Source organism: Erithacus rubecula (genome assembly GCF_903797595.1).
Source record: "Erithacus rubecula genome assembly, chromosome: 22".
In the NCBI taxonomy this organism is placed as follows: Eukaryota; Metazoa; Chordata; class Aves; order Passeriformes; family Muscicapidae; genus Erithacus; species Erithacus rubecula.
The window spans coordinates 601,209-628,891 of NC_136674.1; the positions used below are offsets into that span (position 1 = coordinate 601,209).

Sequence of the window (27,683 nt, forward strand, 5' to 3'; positions counted from 1 at the left end):
TGCAGAAGATTTTTCCTGTGTGGTAAAATCTTTCCCTTTTATTTATTTTTGTAATTCATTTATTCATTTCAGGTTTTGGTATGGACAAGATTGTCAATTCATGTTTTATGTAATATTCAGGATAGCATTCTGCCCTTCACGTGGCCAGAGACAAATACACTTCTGATCACATTCTTGTGTCAGAACTGTTACTGATTTCCATTCACACTTGCCACCAGAAGTCATTTGAGCCCTGTAGGTACTGAATAGAATATTTCCATCCCAGGCCAGGCCTTGCTTAGCACCATTTGTCAGTAATGGAATATTCTTTAAATCATTCTTTAGCACTTTGTAAACTTCCTCACGTGCTGAGTTATGTCACAGGCATTGCTTTTTGTTTAGGGACATTTGAGCATGAGGACTTGATGCTAAACAAAAATCTCCCTCTGTGTTGTCTGGCTCATTTTCAAATGTCATAAGGAAGTAATCTTTACTGTGATACTGTAAGAAAGAGGAATACACACTGTTTCTGGGAGAAATAAATAATATTCTCTCACAACTTTTTAAAGGAAACAGGAACTTTTTAAAAGGAAGTTTCTTATTTTTAACAGCTTTTAATTTGGCATTATAAATCTTGTCTTCATATAAAGCTTTGATAAACTGCAAACTGAACAGGCAGCACATCTGTGAGTCTTAAATACTCAATATCATACTATCTATTAATTGTGAGAGTCCTTGACCTTAAACTGTAAGAATGTGTCTTTAGAACTCCACCATGTCATGTCCCTCAGTGTCACCCCAGAGAGCAGGGGTGATTTGAGGTGAGCAGTGGCTTGGTCAGGGCAGTCCCTGACACACAGCACTGCTGGGCACAGACCTCACTGCTCACTTGGTCTGTCCTTTCCTGCAGCCTTGCCTGCAGCTCAGAGCCTGGAGCTCTGCTGGAGCATGAGCCAGCTGGTGCATCTTTCAACTTTTGTATTATTGATTAATTTATCTTATACTTCTGTCAAGCCAGGTTTTATGAAATAGTGTTAACTGAAGTATACACTAGTCATCAAGTACTCCTTTCAGCTTGTGATTAAGCAGGGCAGACACATTAACTTTAAAAAACCCCTGCTCTTTGAAGACTATTTTCTGTTTTCCTCATAATTGTGTTTGATATTTAAGACAGTTTTTTAACATTTAGAAGCAGAGGGAGGCATCTGTCATTTGCACCTAAGAGCTTAACAGTGTTTGTGTTTGTGTTATTGGGGAGAGCACTGGCATTGCTCACTTCATTTGTTCAGTCTGAAAGAGGAAAGTTCTGGGACTGCTCTTTGCTGTCCTCACCTGTGGACACTGAACTTACCCCTGAGAGGTAACTATCAGCCTGGATGACTTTTCCCACTGAAGAATCTGCTTTCATGTTCTGCTTGAATCCATTTTGAAAAGGATTACCTTGATTTTTGTTTTTTTAATCAGCAGCTCCTGAGTCAGCTTGGTTTGGGTGCTTCAGAGAATCATTCAGGCTAAAGATCCAGCCCATGGATTGCAGCTGTGCCCAATCCCCACCTTGTCCCCAGCCCAGAGCACTGAGTGCCATGCCCAGGCCTTCCTTGGACACCTGCAGGGATGGGGACTCCAGACCTCCCTGGGCAGCCCCTGCCAATGTTTGACAACCCTTTCTGTGGAGAAACTCCTGATGTCCAACCTGGAACCTCTCCTGGCACAGCTTGAGGCTATATCATTACCCCATATAAAATCTTTTCTTTTAGCTGCAGCTGCACAGCTTCAGACCAAATTCCCTGTGTGCTTCCTTCTGCCAGGGTTCAGCATCATCTGTTTTAAAAACACTGCACTTAATATCTTTTTATTGCTATACCTTATTTTTTGCACCACCTCTGGTATTCATTCTTGTTGAGAGGAGTTTAAAACTTCTGGTGTTTTGATTCATATTCTCCCTTCCTACAGAATGGATTTTAGAAGATGCAAAATTGACAATAAATTCGTGTAGCTGATGAGGTTGATTAAATAAAAAAAACCACAGGATCTGGGATTTTCTCAGTCTTGCTTCAATTTCTTAGCAGTCATCTCATCTACAGAAAGTGGGCTGTGTCTCTCCCCTAGTGTGGAACAAGGAACAAGAAAACTGTTTGAAAACATGTCAAACAGAAGTTGGTCTGGAAAATATTACATCATGATGGTGGCACAGGCAAAGGTTGTATATTTTGGATACCTTCTTGATACTGAGCCCATATGAGGACTGACTTTTCATGGTTAAAAATAGAGTATTTTGGTTTCCACAGTTGTGCAACTGCAAGGGCTTCTTTCTCTTTTATTTTCTGTGTTTCCCTCCCATTTCTAGAGGTCACAGACATGGTGTGTTTAACCACAGTTTACAGTACAGAATACTGACACCTGTTGAGTCTTGGAGCTTTCTCTCCCCCTAGAGCTCTTTTCAGTTTGTCCTTTTCCTAGCTGGAAGTATCTCACAGAGTACATTGCAGCTTTCTGGCCAAAATTTCTAAAGGAATTCTCAGATTGCTTTTGAGGGAGTCCCGTAAAGGGCACACAGCAGCTCTTAGACAGGCTGGGATTCAGGGGACAAGCAGCAGGAAATTGCTTATTCTCCACTAGCATGGCTCTGAGTGAGGGGGTACTGACATGGTAATGATGCTCTTACAACTATTTCAGAAACATGGTTTAAAAATACTGAGATCTCAAACCCTGCTCCCAACTGACAGAACAGAGCCTGTAGGATGTCACAGTGACACTCTGCCAAGTCTGGTTACTTCTAATTGATTAAATGCAGTGAAAAGGCATCAAGGGTTTATTATGAAATTTGAGATGGAGAGCCACTCCCTGCACTCTAACTTCATTATCCTCATAAGCAAAGGTGCAGAATTTATGGCTGAGGTAATTATATAAAGAATGTACACAATATGAATGGTATTTAGGAAAAAAAAGTAACTTGAATGAACCATGTCTGGTTGAGAGAGGAACAGAACTATAAACCCTTTGATCTAACAATGAGAGTTTCAAAAGAACAGATTTGGTACCGTACTGAACCTATAATCTGCTCACTTTAATGCATTATATGGGGAGGCCTTATTTACTATTTAGGAAGTGTTTTCAATTTTATAAGTGTCTGAAAGAAATCACAGCTCATAATTATGTAGCTTTGCTCCATAGAACTCTGTGACACTAGTAAAAACCTCTGGAATTCATATGAACTGTCTGTTAAATGGGAGGCACAAATCTTGCCTATGTGCTCTATCAAATTCTATCCTGGTCTATACTAACAAAGCCAGTCTGGATGATTGCTTATCAGAATGTTTACTTTTCATGCTGTTCTTGGGTTCTGAGCTAAAGCCACTGCAATCAAAGGGAAAGACTCCCATGAAATTCAGTCGTGCTCACCATCTTAAACCATTTTTCACTACCTGGAATACTCAGAGGAATAGCCTGTGCTCAGTCATGGTTACCAGAAATAGAAGTAAAACACTGTGCTCTGTCATGGTTGCTAGAATTAAAAGTGAAACAGTTTTGTTTATCCAGTTTTACAAAACACAGTATGTGCAGCAGCCTGGGTGGACAAGTCTAAGAGGTGGGTTTGATGCTGAAGGCAAATACATCCTGCATAAATCAGTTGGAATCTAAGCCCAAAGGCATCACTCTGTGTGAGGGGAAGGCAGAAAGGATTCTGAAGTTTCTTTGTGCAGTAATTGTACCTTACCCCATGCTCATGTACGCTCTTTTGGAAAAGTAAATATTAAAAGTCTTGCTGCTGAAGAATTGCCTTCCTTTTTTCTTGTTCTCAACTATGAGTGTTAAATCCAGCAGTCTATTTAAAAATGAGCTGATGGTTTGCTGGGCAGTCATTTATACTGGTCTCATGTGTTTGTCTCACCACTGGCCTGGTCCTGCCTTCTCCACAGTGCACTCAATTTGCTGGTTAGTCAGAGATAGGATGCTGTGTTTCCTGCAGAATTATCATCCAGCTGGGTAGGAGCATATCACAAGACTCTACCAAAACCCTGCACAAGCTGTCAATTCTTACATCCTCTTCCAAAGGTGTCAGACACTGTGTGGGCAGAAACTTGAGAAGTCACCTTTTCTGCAATGGTGGTTCTACCAAATCAAGACATTAACTGTGAGGCTTTCTCTCTTATGAAAGTGAAGTCATTGCAGGGTGCCAGTCATCTGTCTTCAACACGTGCAGCTTTGCTCTTCCATTAGAAAGAAATGGGACTTCAAAAGGAAAACATGGGAGAAAATCAGGATCTGAGATGTTACATTGGACAAGGACTTTGACACTTCATGGAAGTACAGAAGCTGTTGGTCTCCAAAAACACCACTAGGAAGAGGAGCAGTGTGGTTTTTTTGAGAATTCTCAGATTGCAATTAAGTCTTCAAAGCTGGTACATGAGAAGAAAGAAGGAAATGTCATAGTGGTTTTCAGCTTGTGTTGGTCAGAGAGGTCTCTTGAGCTGCCCAGACCTAATGGACAGTGTTGTACGTCACAGTAATTTCCCCTTTATTTTCCCTTCTGCCAGATTTCAGATGACTAAATCAAAAGTAATGATCATAAAAACAAAGTGAGGCAAGAACGTGTTTTTGACCAAAAAAGTTTCTATTTCTTCTCTTAAGAGATGGACACAGTCTGCATCAGCAGCTCTTGCTGTGGTTCAAATACCCCTCACCGCAGGAGTTGGGTGAAACATTTAGACTGAATGAAGTAATTGTTTTGCATCTTATCCTTTCAGAAATGGTGACAAAAATCGTTATGGCTAATAATAGCACCTGCTAATTAATCTGTGAAAATCCTTTGATGTGTGTACTAGGACTGTTTATTATAGATTAACCCCTGTGACTTAACCCATTCCATAAAGCCAGCCATCACTTTCTAGAACCTGACCCTGTTAACACATATTCCTCCACATCTCTTTTGTGTATTTTCAGTAAGTGACTTTTCAAACTCCCAAGTGGAGTCTCCCATTCCAAATATAGCTTCAAATACCATCCTCTCTGTCACTGTGGTCAGCAGTTGTCTCAATCAGCAGTGGGTTTGCTCACTGAATGAAAACCAAGCTGAATAGTATGTCCATAGCCTGGAATTCCTGTAAGAGAAGTGAAGGAAAAGAAGCACCACTGGAGTATGTGCATCTCTCAGTGGTGAATTGCTGAGTCCAGTTTGGGCCTCCAGTACACAAAGAGTGGGTTCAGTGGAGGCCATCAAGGTGAGGGGAGTCATGTTGGAGCAATGTTTTCCAAATCCCAGCACTATTCACTATCTCAGCAACTGCCTCAGGTTCCCCAAGTGGTGAGTTTGCTTGCTGAGCAGTTCCACATGAAGAAACAATTGTTCTATTCAATGATGGAGGATGAAGCAGAGTATGTGTGCCTGTGTTCCCAAAGCACACCTTGTGTATGGGACAGAAGCATAGCAGCAGGGACACAGGTAAGCCCAGGTGTGAGCAGCACTGCCTGGAGTGAGCTGGCACTGCAAAGACTGCTCATTCCCTCTGACTGACAAGGCAGGGTGAATGTTTCTCCACTTATACAACCACTGGATGATCAACTAGCAAATTAGAAAAAGGAAGAAGATGTAGTGAGAAGATATGTTCAGACTGAAGTATTTATTTAGATTTGTGATAGGAGACAAGATTTCCTGAATTAGTTCAAAGATTCACTCCATGAATTAGAAGTTGCTCCAGCGTGGCAGAAAATTGTGTTCTGAGATGCTCCACAGAGAGCATATGGGGAAATTGTCTGTATTTCAGTGTTTGGGTATTGAGCTGGACTTGCAGCTCAAAATCAATGAAAACTGACTAAAAATACTCTGAAGAATGTGCCATGGAAATTGTTTTTTAATAGGGGAAGGTAGGTAGCTGCTAGAAGAGCTGTAAGCTCACACCCCACATCCTATGGCACCACTTCCCTATGGGGAAGGGCAGAAGGGAGGCAATTTCACTCTCATGGAAAGTTTTGAAAATGTGATGTCATTCACATGGACACTCAAAGTTGTGCAGACATAGGCAAGACTGGCCTAACTGTAATGCTTAGCAAGGAGTCCTTAAAACAATGGAGGTAATAAAATGGTGTGTATAGATAAAGTAGAGCCATAAAATTACCTGAGAAAACCCCTGTCTTCATGGAGGAAGCATGGGAAGCCTGCTTTGGCTTTGTGTAGACTAAGGTACAATGTCCAAAGTGTGACCCCTGAATGGGCAGGAAACAACTGAGTACATAAAGGCAGGTGTAAGGAAAAGAGACTCAGAGGCCACCAATGAAGAAAAGCACATAAGTTTTACTGAAGTTGTTCAACAGTGCTGTGTGTTTTGGAGTAAAAACACCAAAACTTTTAGATTCAGAACTCAAATTACTTCTATACTTCAATATTCAGTTCTTCATTTGGGCCAGAAATTTATGGGTTGTTTCTTCAAAACCAGTAACAAAAAACAGTTACCTGTCCTTGGTTAGATTCCACTGGCCTCAGCCAGTGCTCTGTTACTGAAATTGGAGTTTCTTTCCCAGACCATGCTTTTACTAAAGAATCATTTGCAGCTCTGTAATTCTCATAAAAGCTTTAAAGCATGAAACTCTTCTTGCACACAGTAATCTCACAGTCATCTGCTTGTCACAGTAATCTGCTGTGACAAGCATGAATTGCAGGAGCTGAAGTACCAAACACTGCTCTAAACCTTTTCCCTATCCACATGCCAGCTTTTCCTTATGCTCCATGCAGGGACATCTTCAGTGTAGTGAAATAATGTCCAGGAGTGCAGGACACTGGGGTTTAGACCCAGTCAACTGCTAATTGCTATTTTGCTCTTTTTTGCTGTAGTTTTGTCTTTGCTGCTGCAGCTGTGGCTGAGGATCTCAGAGGTGAGTCAGGAGATGGCAGCAATCACTTCTTCCTGGGCCAACGTGCAGCCAGGCACAACAAACTCTGGCCATTGATTGTGAGATGGCTTTGGTCCTCCCTCACTTCCTCATCTCTGGGAATTTTGGAGAGGGGACTGCTGAGGGAATTCTGTTCTTTCTGCATGTCTGAGTTTGGCCTAACTGACAGCGAGCAGACAGGAAGGAACGGATTTACTGGCACGTCTCTCCAAATTTGGCACTCTCCTTAACTTTCATTTTCACCCTCAGATGGTCAGACTGGAAAATTTTCCACTCTGCCCTGGCATTGTTTCACATTCAAACTTCCACTGGAGAGCAGGACATGGCAAACAAAACATTGCACTTTCACACTGAACTGCTGCTTTAATGTACCTTAAATCTGCAGAAACTGAGAGTCCAGACAGGGCTGGGATCCTATTTTTATTTGCATAGTCTCAAGAGCTTTCTTTTATTTTGTTTTTGGTACACTTGTTATCTCCACTTCATCATAAACATTTTGAAATAATAAAGAAGCCCATGAAGGGACTTCAGTTCACTGTTCAGTTCATAGCCCAAGAAGAGGCTACAGTTAATGGTGAATATCTTAAAGCCCTTAAAGTAATAGTCAGCAATCAGAACAGAAAAAAGAAAAACAACAAAAACCAAACAAACAGAGTTGCCATCTTGCAGAGTTTGGGGGAAGATTCAAACCAAACAAATTTTCTTTGGGTAATGTAAAACCACAGCAGTGTAAAAGAAGATGACTAAGGCTCCCCAATGAGAGGAGATAGTTGGGAGCAGCAATAGGTACTGTTGTTATTAATTGTATCTTTGTCAGAAACCAGCAGACTGAGAGAGTCCTAACAGATCTGAGATGCCCAGTGTTCAGAGGGGCTGCAGTACTGCATTTATTTATTTATGTGCTGTCATGTGCACATCTCAGACAACAACTACATTAGTTAGGAAAAGGGAGTTAGAAAGAGCTCACTAATAACCTATGAAAAGTTGGGAGAGCTGAACAGTTCTTTGGGTTCCATGGAGTTGGGAAGATCAGCCCTCATTGTCATGAACTTTGCCTCAGTGTAGCTGCTTTTTGGAGACTCCAAATGCCCTGATCTCAGAGGAGCAACCTTACAAGCAGAGCTTGATTTCAAGTGTTTTCAGGAATATGACTTCTTGAGCTCATATAGAATCTTGCAGATATGATGTAAATTATAATATCAGACACAAAATATGACTCACTTGGAAGGAAATTGCAGTGGGCTGATTGTTGAGGCTACAGACCATCAGACACTCAGAAACAAAACAAAATTTAACTCAAGATGACAGCATTGAGTAGGTCAAAGTCTGCCCTGAAGGGCACCTCTTTCATCAAAGTTAATGCGAGATAAGCAACCAGTTTTTGCACTCTGATGTGGCAGAGGAAGAAGTGTCTGTTCAAAAGTAAGAAATATGGGCAGAATTGGTTTTCTGAAGGAAAAACCTTCCAAGCACTGTAGAATATTTGTAGAAGGAGTGCCCAGTGAGCTTGTTTAGTTAATCTCTGGTCCACCTGAGGAATGAATGGTTCTCTCTTGTTGTTACTGCACAGAGGGAGTTTTATTATTGATTTCAAGTGAATAAAAAATTAGGTCCTGTTTGAGCAACTGGAGTGATTAAGCTGTTCCCTGAATTGCTGTACCTCAGCCAATCCTTCTAACAATTCTCCTAAGGAAAGATGTTTCTCCACTTCTGGTTATCCCAAATCTGATTTTCCATATCCAATCCCTACATGACCTTTCCTAGATTTTAGCAGTCCCAAGCACAGGGAAATAAGGAGGGTGAATACAAAAGACTTAGAACCCACTGAATTAAAATAAACTTCTACTAAGATATGTTCTTTCTTATCATACTAGACATGAAGATTCCCTATGTTCTATAGAAGAAAGATGTTAATAAAAAAGGGAAGGATGCAAAGAGAATTCATTTAAACCCTGTTCCAAAGTAGCAAATGCAAAGAAGGATGTAAAAGCAGAATTTTTTGGCATGGCATTGAGTGGCACAGCTGTCACACATTGTTTCTGCCTGCTGATCACATCTGCCTGATGGCTGGAATATTTTAAATCAAGGGATTCACCTGCTAATTCTGGTGAGAGGAAAGGCACCACATTAAATAAGAGTCTGGCTGTGAAGATTCACGAGCAGTGGATGCTGAGCAGCACAGGCTTGATAAAGCCAGGCAGATGAATGCTCAGAAAACTCAGGTCTGTTTATCAAGAGATTCATCTCTAGCAGTCCTGGCTGGGATGCATATAGGGGATCTCGTGCATGAAGACGTGTGGACAGCACTTGCTTTATCTCTAGAAGTGCTTTACACAATCAATCACCTACGGTTCATTTCCAAATAGAGAAGCTGGACACTGAGAGAAGAAAACACCTTGCCCAAGCTTGCCCAGTGAAAGAGTGACAGATGAGAAAAGAGCATGCATTTCCTCATTTCTCTGGCTGCCTTATGCCTCATTTCTGTAGATCTTTGGTCAGCAACTGTAAACCTTTCCCGTTATCAATATACCTCACTTGACTCATATTAGTCAGCAGATTTATTATTCATCTTTAATTTGTAAACAACTTCTTTAAAATAGCCATACATAATATCAAGAAACAGATAAGGCACTATCTGGTGGCACACTCGTGGGCTGCAGGTGGCTGGCAGCACTGGGCACAAATTTTGTGAAAGGTATGTGTATACATGTTGTCTGACATTGAAAATCAGCTCAACAATTCCATGTTCCTCATCCAGCTGTCCCCCTGGTATTCCCAAATACAGCATGCTGGGAATGGTTTGTACTTCAGCAAGTTGCAGTTTCCTTCCAGTATTCCCAATACTTTGGAAAAGCACCAAGGGACAAATCTCTCAGGCAGAACAGGGGGCTCTGGAGAGCAAGAAATTCTACAAATACTCTATTGAGAAAAATCTTTTAAAACTTGATCAAAAGTAAGGAAGTATATGGTTGTGAAACTTAATCTACCTGTCCTTGGTTACAAGCAAGATGCTTTCCTGGCCTGTACTGTAAAGCTCTACAGCTCTATAATGTTTCTCTCACTCTCTTCTTACAGCCATAGCAGGTGTGCAGGAGGGTGCCTGGAGACTGTCCACACTGGGGTAAAAGCTGTAAGAAGCCCTGCAGCATTTATTCCTTCCAATTTTAACAGTGTGTGCAAGGCTGCAAACAGTGTTCAGTGTGCTCCCTGCCCTCTCCAGGGGCACAGGCAGGAATCAGGGTGCAGCACAGCCAGGGAAGGGAGGGATGCTGACAGCACCAGGAGCCTCCCTCTCTCACATCATGCAACACTGCTCACTCAGCAGCCACACACCCTCCACTTCTCCAAGCAACACAAATCTGGGGAATCCCCCTGATTTCACTATCCATGTCCAGCCTTGCTTGGAGCTATTTTGCATACATGGTCCTGCACTATAAAATGCTTTTGCCTCCCAGGAGGGATACAGAGCCTGAGAGGTGGAAGGCAAGGAACTTTGACAGAGAGGCACTTCTGGCAGGGCTGGGACACCCTCACAAGAGCATGGTAAGAAGCACCATGTCCAGGTGCTCATTCTGTCATTCATTTACTGCAGCTCACAGGTAAAACGACAGCAAACTGTATCTTTTTCTGTATTAGGAGCAAAGTGTGGGACTCAGTATCCTGCTCTAGTTCCAAGCTGTCCGGCCACTCAGAAAACTTTGTCCCTCCTTTCTGCTGATGTGAAGGTTTGTTCCTGTCACAGGTAACACTGTCTGCTCTCCACAGAGCCACTGGCACAAAGCACCTGCTGCTCTGAGTGCCACTGAAGGGAAAGGTGAGTCTGCTCTCTTGCTTTCTGCTTTTTCTTCTTAGTTTTTCTTTGGATTATTATCTTTCTTTCTTTCTGTTATTATTTTTCATATTTTTCCTCATTGTCTTAATTTTCTTCCTTTCCCTCCTTTTTTCCCTATTGTTTTTATGCTTGTCTGGGGTTTCCCCCTTTTTTTCCTGTTTTTTTCCTTCTTTCCTTCTTTCTTTGTTTCTTTCTTTTTCCTCTCCATTTCTTCTCTCTTTTCCCTTTGCATTTTACAAAATAGTATAGGCACATCACAGCATTTTTTATTGCAGAATAACAATTTAGATTTTTTTTCCTATTTTGTAACTGCAGAGAAATGCTTATAACACATTGTTTTTCTCATCTGGAGTAGCAAACAATCCTAACACCTTGCAGTTTCTGCACAGACGGATGGATTTCTCTTCTTGTGTGACTTTACAGCAGACAGTATCTTCAGAGCCCAGCAGAAATTTAACTTTTACTCTAAAAGTAATATAAGTATCAAAATAAGATAATATAAGTATCAAGTATTATATATAATACTTATAATATAAGTAATATAAGTATCAAAATAATTTATACCAGGAATATATGACAATGTTTATTTCCTTCCTTTGTCTCTAACTTCTTGGAAACATCAGGTTTTGATTTATGTCATGAGCCAGATTCAAATGCTGGGACTAATTCTCTCTAACCCTACAATTTACTGGCTTGATCTTTCTCTTCTGTCACATCTTCCCTAGCACAAAATCCATCTTATGTTCAGAAATGATCAGAAAATGTACTTTAAAATGAAAAGCATAAATTTTGTACACTCTTGTGTAAATGCTATGTGTTACCTTGAAGGAAGTGCTACAGATCTTAGAAACCACAGATTTCGTCCTCTCAGAGTCATGTTTGTCTCTGGCAGGTGGATACACTGCAAAATGTTGTGGTTCATTTATGAATAAGATTTTTTTCATTACTGTGTGAATACACAGCCACATTTCACATCCTTTTTCTAAGCTTGTGGTCTGCTCAGACCAGCATTTGCTGCTTTACTTGACCAGGAGTCATCTGAAATTCTCTTGCCAGTATTTTAGATTAGTACATGGCTGCCCATTACACAGACAAAGTGTTACTTTTAGTATCACTATCCTAAGAATCAAGCAATTTTTGTTTTAAACACAGGATGTTAGATCAGATCAGTGGGGCTGGTGAGTTTCTGAGAGATGGTAAAGGGAGTTGCCCTCTTGGGTAAATACTGACCTTGTTGGGTTTTTTTATGTCCTTAGAAGTGTTCCCACATCACTTAGAGCAAGGTTTCAGCCCAGTGAAGTCAAACCACAAGAAGAGCACAGAAAATGCTGTGCCCCTGGCAGTTTGTGTTCAAATCTCACGCTGCCAAGAGCCACTACCCCAGAGAGAAGGATATCAACAACAACGTGCAGACAAACAGGAAGATCCATGGGTAAGATCCTGCTTTCTAATGCTTCCATAGTTTATCTTTGATTTGAAAAGGGAAGATACTAAGTGGTTTGGGTCCTGGAGAAACCTGTAAAGTGTTTCCACTGATATTAACCAAAGAACTGTGGGTCTCTGGGTGGTGTAACTTGGTAATGAACTTAGAACACTTGTGTCAGTGCTAGTCATTGAGGACATAAATCACCTTGCTTTCTCTTTCATAGTCTTATATTTACTTGGTGAGTTATGGTTTCGGGTATTCTAAGTCTCAGGAAGTGTGTATGCTATAAAAATAGCAAAGTGATTATTTATACTGTAATTAATTTGGTGAAGTAGTTCTCTGATGCATTTCATACACAACACTGTGTAAAATAAGTTGCACATGCATCTTAAATTTCTCGGTCTTCAGGTTGTTACTTATTTTAGGTTTCATATCCTGCCTTTCTTTCCTTTCACACAGTGCTCTGGGAAGGGAAGTACTATGGCTTTACTACTGCATGTGCCCACTGCCACTGCTGTGTTCTTGGCTCAGCACTCATTTCAGAGGCAGCACTGAGCATCTCCTGCTGATGCTGAAAGCAAAGCCTAACATAAAGCACGTTGCCTTGTACTGACTTTTCTGTCTCTCTGTTGAAGCTCAGGAAAGGATGATGCCAAATTGCACGGCCCAAGCAAGAAGCAGATGGAGAGGCCACCTACCATAACTTCAGCAAAGCCCAGTGAGGGAGGACAGGTCTGTTCCCAGCACCTTTGACAGTCACAGCTCACATGGGTGGTGGTGCTGCTCACAGCTGCTCCACCTTCTGCTGTGAGGTCTGGCTGTGGGTGCAGGAGGTTGGGGCTGCTGGAACACCTTTGGAATCACCTTTCCCTGATGAAAATGGAGCACTGATAACGCTTAAAGGAAGAGGTGACCCCATGAGGACTGGGATGCCTTTACATACCTTTGCAAACCTTTAGTAACAAACCTGTTCTGTCTCTAAAATTGGTTCACTCTTTTCCTGAGACTGTGACTACAATGCTCAGAGATACTCAGAGGATTTATTGAAATTTAAAAGATATTTGCAGTGGCAGACACTATTTGATTAATACAAAAATACCTTTTTCCCCCATTCCATATCAAACTGCAGATTAGTTCAGTAGTTTTGTAGTCAAATAATCATGTTGGAGTAGATCACATTTATATCTAGTTTCTTGAATTTAATCTGAAATATTTTGATGTTAACATTAAGTCTAAAATGAAACTGAAAGATATTCAATAGGTCTGAAGACAGTATGCATTTTTATCTGTTCTCTGCCCAGAATCTTCCTTCAAATGACATCAAAGTTTCAAACCAAATATCAGGATGTCCAAGACACGTAAAAGTAAAAAACTTGGAAAATGGATCCAGCTTTCTTGACACTCTACACCTGACTGCAAAAGAGGTAAAATATGGAAATATGAACAGGGATTTTTCAGAAATTTTAAAAGATACAGAGTGCAACATTATTTTTTGACATTTTATTGGTTTTCAGGTTATCAATTGCGGAGCCAAAGCCTGCCAAGGGTCACTCATGACCCCAAAGGGCCTGGTGAGAGGTACCAGAGATGGGCCAGTTCCACAAGAAGATCTTTTACCTCAGGCAATAGACTTTCTCAAGCAGTACTACAGTTCACTTAAAGAGTAAGTCAACTTGATTTTTGGTATAAAATCTTCTGCCTACCTGTCTGTCTGTGAGCCTCCAGGAGGGTTTGGTTTCCTCACAGCTCTTGGTAACTATCCTGTTACACAGCATGCATTCAAAATATATAAGCACTGTTTACAAAGCTAAATAAAACTGTCATTGCACTTCACGTGCTCCATCTGCCAATCCTGGGAACACAAGGAAGGGCTCTGCACCATGCACTGCTCAGCTCCATCCTTTGGTGTGCTGCATTCCACTACACTGAGGACTCTGCCTTCTGTTTCCCTGGAATTAGCTGCACTCAGATCAGTCTCAGTCTGGATCATGCTTTTTGTTTGTGCTGTTCCAAGTATCTTTTCTCTGTGTTCCTCTCAAGGCTTTAGCCAAAGATTGGAAGGCCATTGTTCCTTCTCACCCTTGCTGTGTGCTATCAACAGAAGCTCACTGAGCATTCCTAGAGGGGTTTGTGTTTTCACAAAAATGGCCTGGTGCAGGAAATGCTGCAACAGCTGCTTGATGTCCAAGGGCTTGCAGTGACATTCCACAGGATGAGCTTTCAAGCAACAGTTCAGTGTTTGCTCATCCCATTAGAAAACATTGTCAAACTTTCAGAGGGACTCAGCCACATAATGGACACTTATTTAGACACTTCAAACTCCCTGCAAATCCTTTTTCCCTCTGAATGTTTCTGAAAGTCCCTGTCTTGCACACAGGCTATCCTCAGTAGCCTACTGCATTTGCACATCCCTGTCTCTGCTCAGGGCTGTTTGATCACATTGATTTACACTATCTCACATGCTTGCCCTTGATCTTTCATCTTGCTGAAAATGTGAAAACTCTCAGACAGTGCAGGCTATTTTCATTCTGTCTGTAAGACAACAAAACAATTTTTGTCTCTGCTCTGATAAATATTTTCTAATGTTTTGACTTCACTCTCTGTTATCAAATTCGAGAATTTTAGAGCTGGTTTCCCTGACAAAGGAGTTGCTCAGGACTTCCTTTCAGGAATGAAAATCCAACTTAATTTACTCAGAAGAGCTGTGGCCTTGTAAACACAATGGAACTTTGAGAGGACAGTCACTCTCAGCCTACATGTTCCCTGAAGCTTACCTGTTCTCTGGTTTTCATTTCCTTGTGATTTTTTTAAAAATTAATCTAGAAAATCCAAATTTAAACCAAAAACTTACACAGAATAGTTTGTGGTAAATTTATGCATGTACTGGGTGGTGAAAGGATGGTGTCACTACTTAAATTTCTTGTGTGTTAGTTTCTTCATGAGGTCACTAATCTCTGTCCTTGCACTCCATAAGGACAAGTCTTAAATTCTGAACCCAAAATATAAAGAGAGCATCTGCTTTGAATGGAGTTCTCATTGTTTCTTTTCATGGCTGTTTCCCATTCAAAAGGCCAAAACCCAAAGAGCAGCTGGGCAGGCTGGCAGCAGTGACCAAGGAGATAGAGAGCACAGGAAGCTACCAGCTGACCAGGGATGAGCTGACCTTTGGTGCCAAGCAGGCCTGGAGGAACGCGCCCCGGTGCATCGGGAGGATCCAGTGGTCCAACCTGCAGGTCAGCTGTGCAGCCACACCTGAGTGCAGCCAAACAGCCTGTGGGGCTCACAGGAATGTCCTTCCCTTTGCTAGAACATGTCCCTGTTTGGACTGAGGACTGCCCCCTCCTCTCCATAGCAGGAGATTGGTTTCTCTGTAGTTCTCTGCTTCATGGCTGAATGAAAATGTGTGAGTGTAGGAACCAGGTGTGTCATAGAACCAAGTGCATGTTTTGGCCCTTGATGGATTGTTACGGGTGAAAATGATGCATGTAAGAGCTATAAAAATGAACCTTTCCTAGTGGAGCCACAATCTTTCCATTCCTTAAGTGCATAGGAAAAATAACAACTTTACATTACTGTTTCAAAATTAGTCTTCTTTACATTTCTGTTGGATACATACAGGTGTTTGATGCACGGGACTGTAAAACAGCCAAGGAAATGTTTGAGCATATCTGTTGTCATATCCAGTATGCCACAAACAATGGTAATATAAGGTAGGTCTCTAATTTTAATTTTAAACAACAAAAATCCCATCCATATCTAGTATAAAAAACACATGGAATAGTCTATATAAACATTTCAACAACTTGTCTCTGCTCTTAATTTTCCTGCTACTTATATTTTCCTCTCATGTGTTCCATCAACCATCTTGAAAATTCATAATGTTCATGGCTGACATTGCAAACCCTTTTGCAATTTCTGGGGAAAAGAGATGATTTACAGATTTGGGGAGGTGGGTAAAGAGAATGAATGATTTTATTTGTACTGATGTTCATTTCAGAAATGTAAAGCACTTTCTGTCAGTTCTGGTGGCAGTGGGAGCAGTGGGGATGTTTGTGAGCAGTGGGCTGTGTTTGTGAGTAGTGGGCTGTGTTTGTGAGCATGGGGCTGTGTTTGTGAGCTGTGTTTGTGAGCATGGGGCTGTGTTTGTGAGCAGTGTTTGTGAGCATGGGCTGTGCAGTGAGCTGCTCTGTGTCCTGGCAGGTCTGCCATCACAGTGTTCCCTCAGAGGACAGACGGGCAGCACGATTTCCGAGTGTGGAACAGCCAGCTCATCCGCTACGCTGGCTACCAGCTGCCAGACGGGTCGGTGCTCGGGGACCCTGCCACTGTGGAGTTCACACAGGTACAGCTCCACTCTCACCACCACAGCTGCTTCCAGCTTGGCTGACCCACCTCCCTGGGGCTTCTTCCTCCTGTGTTTATGCAAAGTGGTGGGAGGTGAGGAGTGAATGGGATTTCTGCCCCACAGATTCTAGGTGCAGGCTGGAACAATAATTTCCTACAGTCCTGATATAAAAGTGCTGTCCTCCATCTCAGAAAAGAGTGAGTGAATATTGTCAGGGGACACAACCAGGGACACAACCAATATTTCATCAACATTGTCTGAATGGCTAAAAAGAACTTTTTTCACTTAGAATTTACCTCAGCGGGTTTCAGAGGGTTAAAATTCTTTTGTCTTCAGATCTTTGTCTTCAGAAACCTGAAAAGAACACAAAATGTGCTTTCTGTGTTTGTAGTTGTGCATCGAGCTTGGGTGGAAGCCAAAATATGGACGCTTTGATGTACTTCCACTTGTTCTCCAAGCAAATGGCCAAGACCCAGAAATATTTGAATTACCTCCAGAAATTGTCCTCCAAGTGCCAATGGAGCATCCAAAGTAAGCACACAAGATTTGGATAATTACATTTTTGCCTCTGCCTCACCTTGGCAGGTTATTGGGCTGCGCCTGTGGCAGTTGTTTTATGAGTTCTTTGTCAGGATGAAATGATGGTAAATCATCCTGAAAGATGAAATGCCTGTTAGGACAATGAAATGAGATTTAAATTAAGGAAGCAAATGACAGCTTTGTTGGAAAACTTTTTCCCCAATCTACATTTCAATTATACTCAGAATTTAAAAAATCCTAATTTCTTATGCTAGTGTAATACACATGCAACACTGCACTCATAACAGTGTTTATTGCCTTTCTCTCATGTTCTTCTTCTTGTTTGCTTTGGGACTGGCCTGCAGATTGCAGAACTCTGTTATATGGTTCTGCAGTTCCTGTAGCTGGTGATTCCCACATACTGGACTGAAAACTCCTTTGAGTTTCTGCAGACCCTGGTCGAGGGGTTCCTCCTAGAATTAGTATATCTGTCTTCCTGGGCTTTTCTGGTTTTTGAGGGAAAGACACACAGGTAATAGCTGCAGCTGCCTGTTTGCAGGTACGAGTGGTTCAAGGAGCTGGAGCTGCAGTGGTATGCCCTGCCTGCTGTGGCCAGCATGCTGCTGGAGGTGGGAGGGCTGGAGTTCACTGCCTGTCCCTTCAACGGCTGGTACATGGGCACCGAGATCGGCGTGCGCGACTTCTGCGACACTCAGCGCTACAACATCCTGCAGGTGACTGCTGCAGGGAGCTGGGCTGGCCTGCAGAGGGAGGGATCAGGGCACAGAGTTTTGGAAAAGAGACACTAGCAGTGTTCACTGGGATGGGAGAGAACCACTCCCTGCTTTATGAAGCTGGAACATCCTCACAAACCAGAACTCCAAAATTCCAGTTTATCTTTAATCTCAGGTGTTCCTGCTGCCATCACTTTCCCCAGCATGAGACTGACTCTTTCCCCTTGTGACAACTTTTTCCTGATACAGAGTTGATGAGGTTGAGAAATCGTGGGGTCCAGGTTCCATATAGTACATTTGCTTTTCCCTTTTCTCTCTCTTTTCCACATGTAGGAGGTAGGGAGGAGAATGGGACTGGAAACAAACAAACTGTCATCATTATGGAAGGACCGAGCTGTTGTAGAGATCAATGTGGCTGTGCTTCACAGCTTCCAGGTAAGTCAATGAATGTGACTCAGTGAACTGAGAGACACACTCAACACTCACTGTCCCTTTTTCCTCTCACTCAGTGCAGATGGCATTATAATTCCAATAGAGCTGTTCTTGATTTTCACCTGAGAAAGTAGAGGAATCCATATTTCCTCACAGATAAAAGCAGAAGGAAGAAAAAAAAAAGAAAACTAAGTTAAGGGCAAGAGTTCTCACCCTTTTAACATATTTAATTATGTTTCAAAACCTATGTAAAGCCATTGGATGAATATATTTTATTTTCAATTCCTGTTTAACATAGCATGACAACATGAAAAGTGGGTAAAAGTGCTGCAGAGGTAAAATGCTGATGTTAAAGAAAAGATCTGAGAGCTCTTAATCAAAGGCCCGCGCTTTAATCTGTATCTTTACAGTAATTGCTGATAGTATTTATTTCCCAGTAATACTCCCTTTAGTCTGAGTAAAGTCCTTGAAATGTTGACCAAAGCAAGGAGATTACTTTAGCTAGACCAGGAAGAAGGGCAGGACAGGGTCTGAAGGCACGCTCCTGTCCTTGCCATTGCTGCAGAAGCAGAACGTGACCATCATGGATCACCACTCGGCGGCCGAGTCCTTCCTGAAGCACATGCAGGGCGAGTTCCGCGCGCGCGGCGGCTGCCCCGCAGACTGGCTCTGGATCGTGCCGCCCCTCTCAGGCAGCATCACCCCCGTCTTCCACCAGGAGATGCTGAACTATGTCCTCACTCCCTTCTATTACTACCAGGTACACATCATCAAAGAGAAAAAACAGCTCTGGCAGACAAGCTCAGCAGTGCAGATGCGATACAGGATCCGAGGGAGTCTGGGTGCCAAGCCCTGGTTCATCAAAGTTCACCAGACAGATTCACAAGCAGAAAACAAGGAGCTATTTTATTGTGGGAGGTGCTGTTAGTTTTGTTGAATTATTTGGCTTTAAGTAAAACGCAGTTTAATGCACCAGACACTGATCCCATATTTTCACTCAGTGGATTGTATATACAGATTCTATTTGATCTGGCCCCTTAAAGATACAGATTGTTTATTGACAATTTTGCATTCCTTACCTAAAGCATAACTTCCTTTTTTTTTTTTTTAAGGTGGATGCGTGGAAAACACATGTGTGGCATGATGAGACCCGGAGGCCAAGGAAAAAAGAAATAAAGTTTAGCATCTTGGCAAAGTAAATTGTTCAAATAAAATTCTTCATGCTTTCTCCAAATATTCTATTCCTGTTATGTTTCTGCTTTACTTCTTTAAAAAAAATTATTGCAGTAGGGACCAATGGAGTGGTTTGAATCATAGTCTTACCTGTCCACTCTGAGGTAACATTCCTGTCTAAGGTTCTTGCTCAGGGATCTCTAGAGTGTGCTGCTTCTGAACCACCTTCCAAAGAAAAGCCATGCTCAAGCTCAGTCTTTCCCAGCTTGTTTGTGGACCAACCCAAATTAGTGTGGCTCCATTAAAAGCTGTGTGACTGTTCTTTCCCCAGGGCTGTGCTCTTTGCATCCTCACTCATGCGAGGAGCAGTGGCCACCAGGGCCAAGGTCACCGTGATCTACGCGACCGAGACGGGCAAGTCGGAGACTCTCGCCCACGACCTGTGCAGCCTGTTCAGCTGTGCCTTCAGCACTCAGGTGAGCACTGCAAACCAGCCACACCAAGGGGGACAGCAGCTTGGCTGCTGCAGGCTTTTCCATTCTCCAAACCTGGGTTTGAATGTCCGTAAATACAAGTTGGACTAGAACTTTGATTTTGTATTCATTTAGCATAATGCCATGTAAGTTTGGTCATTTGGTCATGAGATATCTAAGGTTAGTTCTTATGTCTGCTAGCAATGTCTCATTAGCTTTATTCCTTCCAGGTTCTGTGCATGGATGAGTACAACATTTGTGACCTGGAAAAAGAAACACTTCTTTTAGTGGTTACTAGCACTTTTGGAAATGGAGATTCTCCAGGTAACGGAAAGGTAATGCCCACCTCAGAAGTGTGTATGAGACTCAGCTCAAAGACCAAAGAAAAACCTTTCATTTATCTCATGTCCTTCACTAAGATATGGATCAGGTTTCAAATCAGAGTATTCTGTCTTAAAGTGTATTTTATGTGTTTTTATACAGACCTTGAAGGACTCCTTGCTCAGATTGAAACTGCTGAGAAATAAAATTAGGTAAAAATACTTTGTTGTTTGGTTTGCATGCAATTTGAATCCTTTAGCACTCCACATAGCATAACACAGCAATCTGCTTTTCATCCCCTTCTGCAGATATGCAGTGTTTGGTCTGGGGTCCAGCATGTACCCAGAGTTCTGTGCCTTTGCTCATGCCATTGACCAAAAGCTGGCCCAGCTCGGGGCTTCCCAGCTCGTTCCAGTGGGTGAAGGGGATGAACTCAGTGGGCAAGAAGCAGCTTTCCACAGCTGGGCACTCAGTGCTTTCAAGGTGGGTATAGAAGTGCACCTCCTAGTCTACATCCATTCATTTTAGTTCAGTTCCCATGAAAATGAGGAGGAAAACAAACATCTGAGTTTATATCTGAATTTGGAACCCCCCTCTCTCCTGCTTGCCTAACTTGGAGAGGGAACTGGGTCCCTGTTCTATTATTTTTTAATATCCACACAAAATTGCATGAACCCTTTTGGATAATGGAATGCTCAGTATGAACTGTAGCATTAAATGAAATGTAGCATTAAACATCTGCATTTTTTGCAGTAGATATTTTTTGGCTGTACTGTTATAGAAGTGGAACCTTACTGAAGTCACTGAACCCACACACCAGAGGCACTAAAACCCAGCAATCTGTGAAACTGATAGCTCCTTATTAGGATTATAATAATGCTGAGAGTATGGGTTTTGTTACTGTGAATAGCCTTTATTTTTGTGGGGTTTCTCTGTAGACTGCCTGTGACATTTTTAACGTCCGTGGGAGACACAGTATTCAGTTGCCTGAGATCTACACCTCTGAGGAGAGCTGGGACCCTTCCAGTTACAGGCTAGTGCCTGACTCCCAGCCCATGGACCTGGCTAAAGGTACTGCTCCCACCTTGCCCTCCCTCTGCCTGTGCTGCTTCAGAGGGGCTGAACTGTGCAGGTTTCTCAGAAGTGCTCTTGGCCCTGCTGGATGCTGGAATGCATTTAATGAAGTGCATGGTCAGATTTAATAAGACACTGGTGTAAGTTACCTTCTCCAGCACAGTGACACTGAACTATCAGACACTGAGACAGCCCCAGAGGAACAAAAGCTGAGATGAACTGCTTTTAGTCTGGGAATGGGGCACACACAGCTGACTGATGGTTGGTCACCTTCTAGGGCAAGCATGGTTCAGTTCTGCTCTGCATATTATTTGAAGACATTTTAAACAAACCTAATCACAGGGTTACCAAGAGTCATATCCTCTCTTCTCACCAGCTCTTGCAAGCATTCATGCCAAGAATGTAATTCCCATGAAGCTGAAATTCAGGCAGAATCTTCAAAGTTTGAAGTCCAGGTATGCTACCTCATGTTTTTGAATATTGCAATACTACATTTTACTAAAATCTTAAACATCTGAAGTGCCTGTTTTTAAACACCTTTCCTTGCAGTTATGAAAAAATGTATAGGAATTTTGTTCTGTCCTTAGTAGCATGTGAGCTGTGCAGTCTGCAGTGGGGCAGCACTTCCACTGGCTGATTCCAGCCATGTTTATTCTGTGCTGGACAGACCAGGCACAACTTCAGCACCCAGTTGGTTTGGATCCACATACTTCACATGCTTGGACTCTGATTTGTTTAAGTCTCTGTGAAGCCCTAAGCTGGTCTGGTATTTGGTAATGAACACAAGGGAGCCCTTGCCAAGTGCCACTGCAGATTTATTCCTTTCCTGTGCAATCCAAGGGAAATCCTGTCAGTGTAATCAAGCTCTGTCTCATTTCTGTTCCCTTGCTATCCAGCCGTGTTACCATTCTGGTAAAACTTCACTGTGAGACTAATCAGGAAGTGCACTACCTGCCTGGGGAGCACGTTGGGCTTTTCCCAGGCAACCAGCCAGAGTTAGTTCATGGCATTATTGCACGTGTCAAGGATGCCCCTCCAGCTGGTCAGACTGTCAGGCTCCAAACCTGCATTGATGGTAAGTTGGGTCTCTTTAGACAAAACAACAGAGGATGTTGGACAGATTCTTTTAAAATTCCCAAGAATTTATGTTGTCTGAATTTGATTCTATGATCCTTTTCTTAAGATTCAATAGGATTTTGTTTCTGCTGTTTAGTTATTCTTATAATTCTTGGTTTTGATTTTGCCCTTTCTGGCAAAACCATGACTTCACCAGGGTTTGCAGAGGTACCTGGGGTGACACTATAATTCAGTTGCTGAATTGGCCATTGACTGCAATTAAATTAATCAACAGTTTGCTTATTGTTGCTACATGTACGAGTCCTAAAATAGACATATATGTCCAGCCCATCTTTCCCATATTAATAGGAACAATCATAGTATTCTGGAACATGTAAAGATGACTTCCCCAGATGAAAGAATGTGACTTTCCAAGTGGTATTTTGTTGTCATGAAGTTTCCTGTGTCAGATCCTCCCTTTACAAAACATTCAAAACCTCACAATAACCTCTTTCAGAAGGGCTCTGTGGTCTAGACCTGCTGCATCCTCACCTGAAGGGTATTTTGAAGGACTCTGAGTTTTGCAAAGTTCTACAGCTGTCAAATACCACGGGTGTTGCTTTCCCTCATTTCCAGGTGGATACTGGACAAGTCACAAGAAGATTCCAGCCTGCACACTATCCGAGGCTTTGACATACTTGCTTGATATCACTACTCCACCCTCCCAACAGCTGCTGAAAAAACTCTCCCAGCTGGTGACAGCAGAAGCAGACAAGCAGAGGCTGGAGGTGTTGTGTCAGGTGAGCCTCAGGGCTGGAGTTCTGTTTGCAGTTCTATGCTCTGGGCCCTGATGTCCTTTGTAGCAGAAGCTTAAGAATTTTTTATAATGATGGATTTTTACGCCTCTGTTACATATTCTGTGGTCTTGGAAAGCCAACCCCAGTGAGAGAAAGAGGGGTCTTGAGACTCAGCTTGGGTGTGGCAACCAAATCGGTGTTTCCTGTGTGGTTCTGGGTGGGTCATTGCCTGCCTGCTTCTCTTGCCTCACGCTGGTTTCTGATGTGACACCCTTAAAGCCCTTACCCTTCTCACGGGGAGGAGCTGCAGGAGGTGTTTGTGTCAGGGAATCTGCTCCCCCGAGAGCCAGAGGGATGTGGCTTTCAGTAAAGACTCGCGGGTGGGTAAGTGCTGGCTCCTCCTGCCAGGTTCAGGGAGGCTCGGGAGGGGTCGGAGCCTGGGGCTGCCCAATTTCATGGATGTGCCATGGCAGGGAAATGAGAAATGGGTTCTACTTCAGTTTCTGCATCCTCCAAGAGAGAGCTGCTGTCTGAGAACATTGTAGTGGAGGTTCTGAACTTCTGTGTTCAAAAGTAAATGATTTCTTAGGAAACCCCAGTGTTGGTCCTGACAAAGTTTTGAGAACTTTGTTGATTTACCTGCATATTTAATTGAATGTAAAGCAGGAATCTTATTTATAAGTGACATTTCAAATACACCTGCTCTCCTGACCTCAGCATGACCTGGTAACATTGTGGTGATGCTCTTTGGCTTTTAGAGCACAGAAGAATACAATAAATGGAAGTTTTACAACAGCCCCAACTTCCTGGAGGTGCTTGAGGAGTTCCCCTCTGCTGAGGTCTCCACAGCTTTCCTGCTGACTCAGCTGCCATTTCTGAAGCCCAGGTATTACTCTGTCAGCTCCTCCTGTGACATGACAGCCAGGGAGATTCACCTGACAGTTGCAGTTGTAAACTACAGGACAAGAGGTAATGAGCTGTTGTTTTCATCTCTCTCTTAAATAAATGGTATTTAGGCTACATTGTGATTCAGAAAAAGAACTGTCTGCCATACAGCATAAAATCTATCTGTATTAAAAAATTTGTGTTGTCATACCTGCAGAATACCTGCAGGGCAGGTGTTCATACTGGGCCAAAATTTGCTAAAATCCTGCACTATCATCAGTGTATCCATGTTTTATAAATCCTTACTTATTTTAGAGTTATAATTTTAAGCATAAACTATGTTTTTTTTAGAAAACAGAGGGCTTTTGGGTGCTGACAGAGGTATTCTGCCTTGCTCTGCTTTTAGATGGAGAGGGGCCTTTGCACCACGGGGTCTGCAGCACGTGGCTGAACACAATAGAGCTGAATGAAACCGTTCCCTGCTTCATCCGCAGGTAAAGGCAATTCAGCAGCCAAACTAATTAAACAGCAGCTCTTGGTTCAGCTTCTGCAGTGGGTTTGCCTTGGTTTGGATGTTTTCAAGTGAAGTTGGTGAGTTGAACCTGGAACAGCTGGGTCTGAGAGGGAATTCCCTGTCTTCCAGAGATAAGATCTTTTACTGTGCCTTACCTTTAGTAAAATCACAAATTCTGAAATAATTCTATTCCTGTGACCCTGTGCCCGCTGTTGGCTTCTCCACTGCAAGGAAAGGGGAGGGAAGAAGGAGCACCTAGTTCAGCCCCATTGCTGCTTTCAAACTGGGGGCTTTGGCTGTGCTGCTCAGAGTCATTCAGGCAACTGAGCATGACTTTCAGTCAGAAAGCGGTCACCTAATTAACATATTCTTGCATTTTAGTGCTAATGAGTTCCACCTGCCGGAGGAGGCAGCCACGCCCTGCATTCTGATCGGCGCGGGCACGGGGATCGCTCCCTTCAGGAGCTTCTGGCTGCAGCGCCTCTACGACCTGGAGCACAGAGGTACCCGGGGGGGCCTGGGCAGGGCTGGCTCGGGGACACCCCCAGTGCTCCAGACACGGGCTCTGCAGCCAGAGACACCCACAGAGCCCCTGCAGAGACCTGCACCCCGAGCTAATGGGGCCCGGCACTGGCACTGCACAGCCAGTCCATGCCCCTGAGCCTGTTCTGTGGGCAGGGTGCTCTGGGCACCTAGAGGGCACAGGCTGTGTGCCAGTCCGTGTGTCAGTGGCTGCCCCAGGCACTCAGGCACTGCCCCACGCTGCTTTCAGGGCTCAGAGCAGGGGACATGACCTTGGTGTTCGGCTGCCGGCAGCCAGAGCTGGATCACATCTACAGAGAGGAAACCGAGGAGATGAAGAGGAAGGGAGTCCTGAGAGACATCTACACAGCTTACTCCAGAGTGCCTGGCCAAGAGAAAGTAAGGCTGGTTCCTTTGTTCTTTAAGGGTTAACTCCTCCAGAATCAGAGCTGAGCAGACGGGGTACTCAGAGCCCGAGTGAGAGCACAGACCCACGATGGGTTCAGGAGAGCCAACAGCCAAAGCAGCATTTCAGCCCCTGCTGTGCTGATGGATTTTGTGTTCCCAGGTCTACGTCCAGGACATCCTGCAGAGGCAGCTGGAGGCCCGTGTGTGTGAGGTGCTGCAGGATCAGCAGGGCCACGTGTTTGTGTGCGGGGACGTGCGCATGGCGCGGGACGTGGCGCGGGCGCTGCGGGCGCTGCTCGCCCGGGGCCTCGGCCTCAGCCAGCAGCAGGCAGAGCAGTTCCTGCACCAGCTCAAGGTAGCTCCCCACAGCCCCTCCCTGCATCCCTCAGCAGGCAGAGCAGTTCCTGCAGCATTCAGGGTAGCTCCTCACAGCCCCTCCCTGCATCCCTCAGCAGGCAGAGCAGTTCCTGCAGCATTCAGGGTAACTCTCCACAGCCCCTCCCTGCATCCCCTCAGCAGGCAGAGCAGTTCCTGCACCAGCTCAAGGTAGCTCCCCACAACCCCTCCCTGCATCCCTCAGCAGGCAGAGCAGTTCCTGCACCAGCTCAAGGTAGCTCCCCACAGCCCCTCCCTGCATCCCTCAGCAGGCAGAGCAGTTCCTGCAGCATTCAGGGTAACTCTCCACAGCCCCTCCCTGCATCCCCTCAGCAGGCAGAGCAGTTCCTGCAGCATTCAGGGTAGCTCCTCACAGCCCCTCCCTGCATCCCTCAGCAGGCAGAGCAGTTCCTGCACCAGCTCAAGGTAGCTCCCCACAGCCCCTCCCTGCATCCCTCAGCAGGCAGAGCAGTTCCTGCAGCATTCAGGGTAACTCTCCCCACAGCCCCTCCCTGCATCCCTCAGCAGGCAGAGCAGTTCCTGCAGCATTCAGGGTAACTCTCCCCACAGCCTCTCCCTGCATCCCTCAGCAGGCAGAGCAGTTCCTGCAGCATTCAGGGTAGCTCCCCACAGTCCCTCCCTCCATCCCCTCAGCAGGCTCAGTGCTGTGGCTGCCTGAGCTCCTGTGTGTGCACACAGGGACAGAGCTCAGACTGAGCTGCTCGGTCCCCCAGGGCTGCCAGCTCAGCTTCTGCTCACTCGGGGTCAGACAGGGGCTCTGCTGCTCTGCCCTTGGGATCAGCTTTGCAGGGTGTTGGCAGCATCAGGAGCTTGAGGCTTTGTGGTACCAACTGAGCAAAAGTGAGCTCGGGAATTTCGTGGGCCCATCACTAAGAGCCCAGTTCATGGGGCTGCTGCTTTTTAGGACCCTCTTGTTATCAGAACTCATCCTGGTGCATTTGTGCCTGGGATTCAGGGAGCTCCCTTTCACTGGCACTAACAGAAGTCTACCATCACAGAACCAGTGCTACAAATGCAAAAGGCATTTTAGTTATTCAACTGGTGGATAAGGAGTAGCTGGCAGCATTTCATTCATCTCTTGGGCATCCTTTGTTTTTACAGAGCCAAAAGCGATACCATGAAGATATATTTGGGGCTGTGTTCCCACATGAAGTCAAAAGATCTTTGCAACCCACCAGCTGAAGAACAAATCCACTTGTGTTTTAGACAATACTTGCACATTTGTTATTTTCAAAAAACAAGGAGTCAAATCCTCCTTCTTATACTTGTTTAATCATACATGTGTATAGGATTGTAGGATTTGACTCATAAACCTCAGCCCTAATTAAGTAAAATATTAAATATAACCTGTTGCTATTTATTCTGACATGCTTTTAATACCTTATCTTAATAGTGAAAGTGCAAATTATTTTTAATACTATCTATGCTAGTATAAGTCTGGTGGTTTTTGTACATACAAGGAAAATGTTTTGTACTAAGTTAACTAGAGCTGAAATCTCTTTTTTTAATGTACTGTTTATCTTTGTAACCTTATTTATATCAAATTGGTTTACTTGCATATTATCCTCACTCAAAAGCAAGTGAATGGATGGTTATGTTGCTGGGAGTTATCTGGCCAAGTGCCTGGATCTGGAGCAATGTTTGCAAATGAGATAATAATGTGCTGGTCCCCAGGTGGCAACACCTGCTGCATCCACCTCAGTCGTGCTCAGCAGGTAGCAGTGGTGAATTCTGCTTTGTGGGACTCAGGTACATGAACCTCAGCTGGTGGTGGTGGTGGTGTTGTTGTTACAGATCCTATAGCAGGAAGATTCCAAAAATTCCAAAGCACTTTTGGATTCTGTGCTCTGGTTCACTTGATTTGTTTGTAATAAAATCTGCCTTTATAGTGAGACAAAGTGTGTGGATC

The 27,683-nt window shown here is 43.7% G+C and overlaps 1 protein-coding gene across 3 annotated transcripts; it reads left to right on the plus strand.

Moving 5' to 3' along the window:
• Positions 1 to 9,580: 9,580 nt before the first annotated feature.
• On the plus strand, positions 9,581 to 27,672 carry NOS2 (nitric oxide synthase 2). Of its 3 annotated transcripts, none has more exons than XM_079325295.1 (27): positions 9,581 to 11,208; positions 11,267 to 12,131; positions 12,761 to 12,857; positions 13,427 to 13,549; positions 13,640 to 13,788; positions 15,196 to 15,358; positions 15,744 to 15,835; positions 16,326 to 16,467; positions 16,862 to 17,001; positions 17,549 to 17,723; positions 18,057 to 18,158; positions 18,721 to 18,915; positions 19,268 to 19,350; positions 19,660 to 19,804; positions 20,032 to 20,136; positions 20,285 to 20,334; positions 20,431 to 20,605; positions 21,061 to 21,193; positions 21,573 to 21,651; positions 22,093 to 22,271; positions 22,889 to 23,052; positions 23,808 to 24,018; positions 24,341 to 24,428; positions 24,830 to 24,951; positions 25,221 to 25,369; positions 25,539 to 25,733; positions 26,876 to 27,672. In XM_079325295.1, exons 2-27 carry the CDS (start codon positions 12,025 to 12,027, stop codon positions 26,954 to 26,956), a joined length of 3,444 nt encoding a protein of 1,147 aa, XP_079181421.1. In that variant the 5' UTR covers positions 9,581 to 11,208; positions 11,267 to 12,024; the 3' UTR covers positions 26,957 to 27,672. The 3 variants fall into 3 exon arrangements, with proteins under 3 accessions (XP_079181421.1, XP_079181423.1, XP_079181422.1); XM_079325297.1 differs by having other exon boundaries at positions 9,581 to 10,681; positions 11,956 to 12,131; XM_079325296.1 differs by lacking the exon at positions 9,581 to 11,208 and having other exon boundaries at positions 11,259 to 12,131.
• Positions 27,673 to 27,683: the final 11 nt, after the last annotated feature.

Excerpts from the sequence above, each read along its gene's own strand:
- NOS2 (XM_079325295.1), top strand. The coding sequence starts at position 12,025 with ATGCTGTGCCCCTGGCAGTTTGTGTTCAAATCTCACGCTGCCAAGAGC. Across the intron at positions 18,916-19,267 it reads CTCCCTTCTATTACTACCAG|GTGGATGCGTGGAAAACACA; the intron begins GTACACATCATC and ends TTTTTTTTTAAG. Across the intron at positions 25,734-26,875 it reads AGTTCCTGCACCAGCTCAAG|AGCCAAAAGCGATACCATGA; the intron begins GTAGCTCCCCAC and ends TTGTTTTTACAG.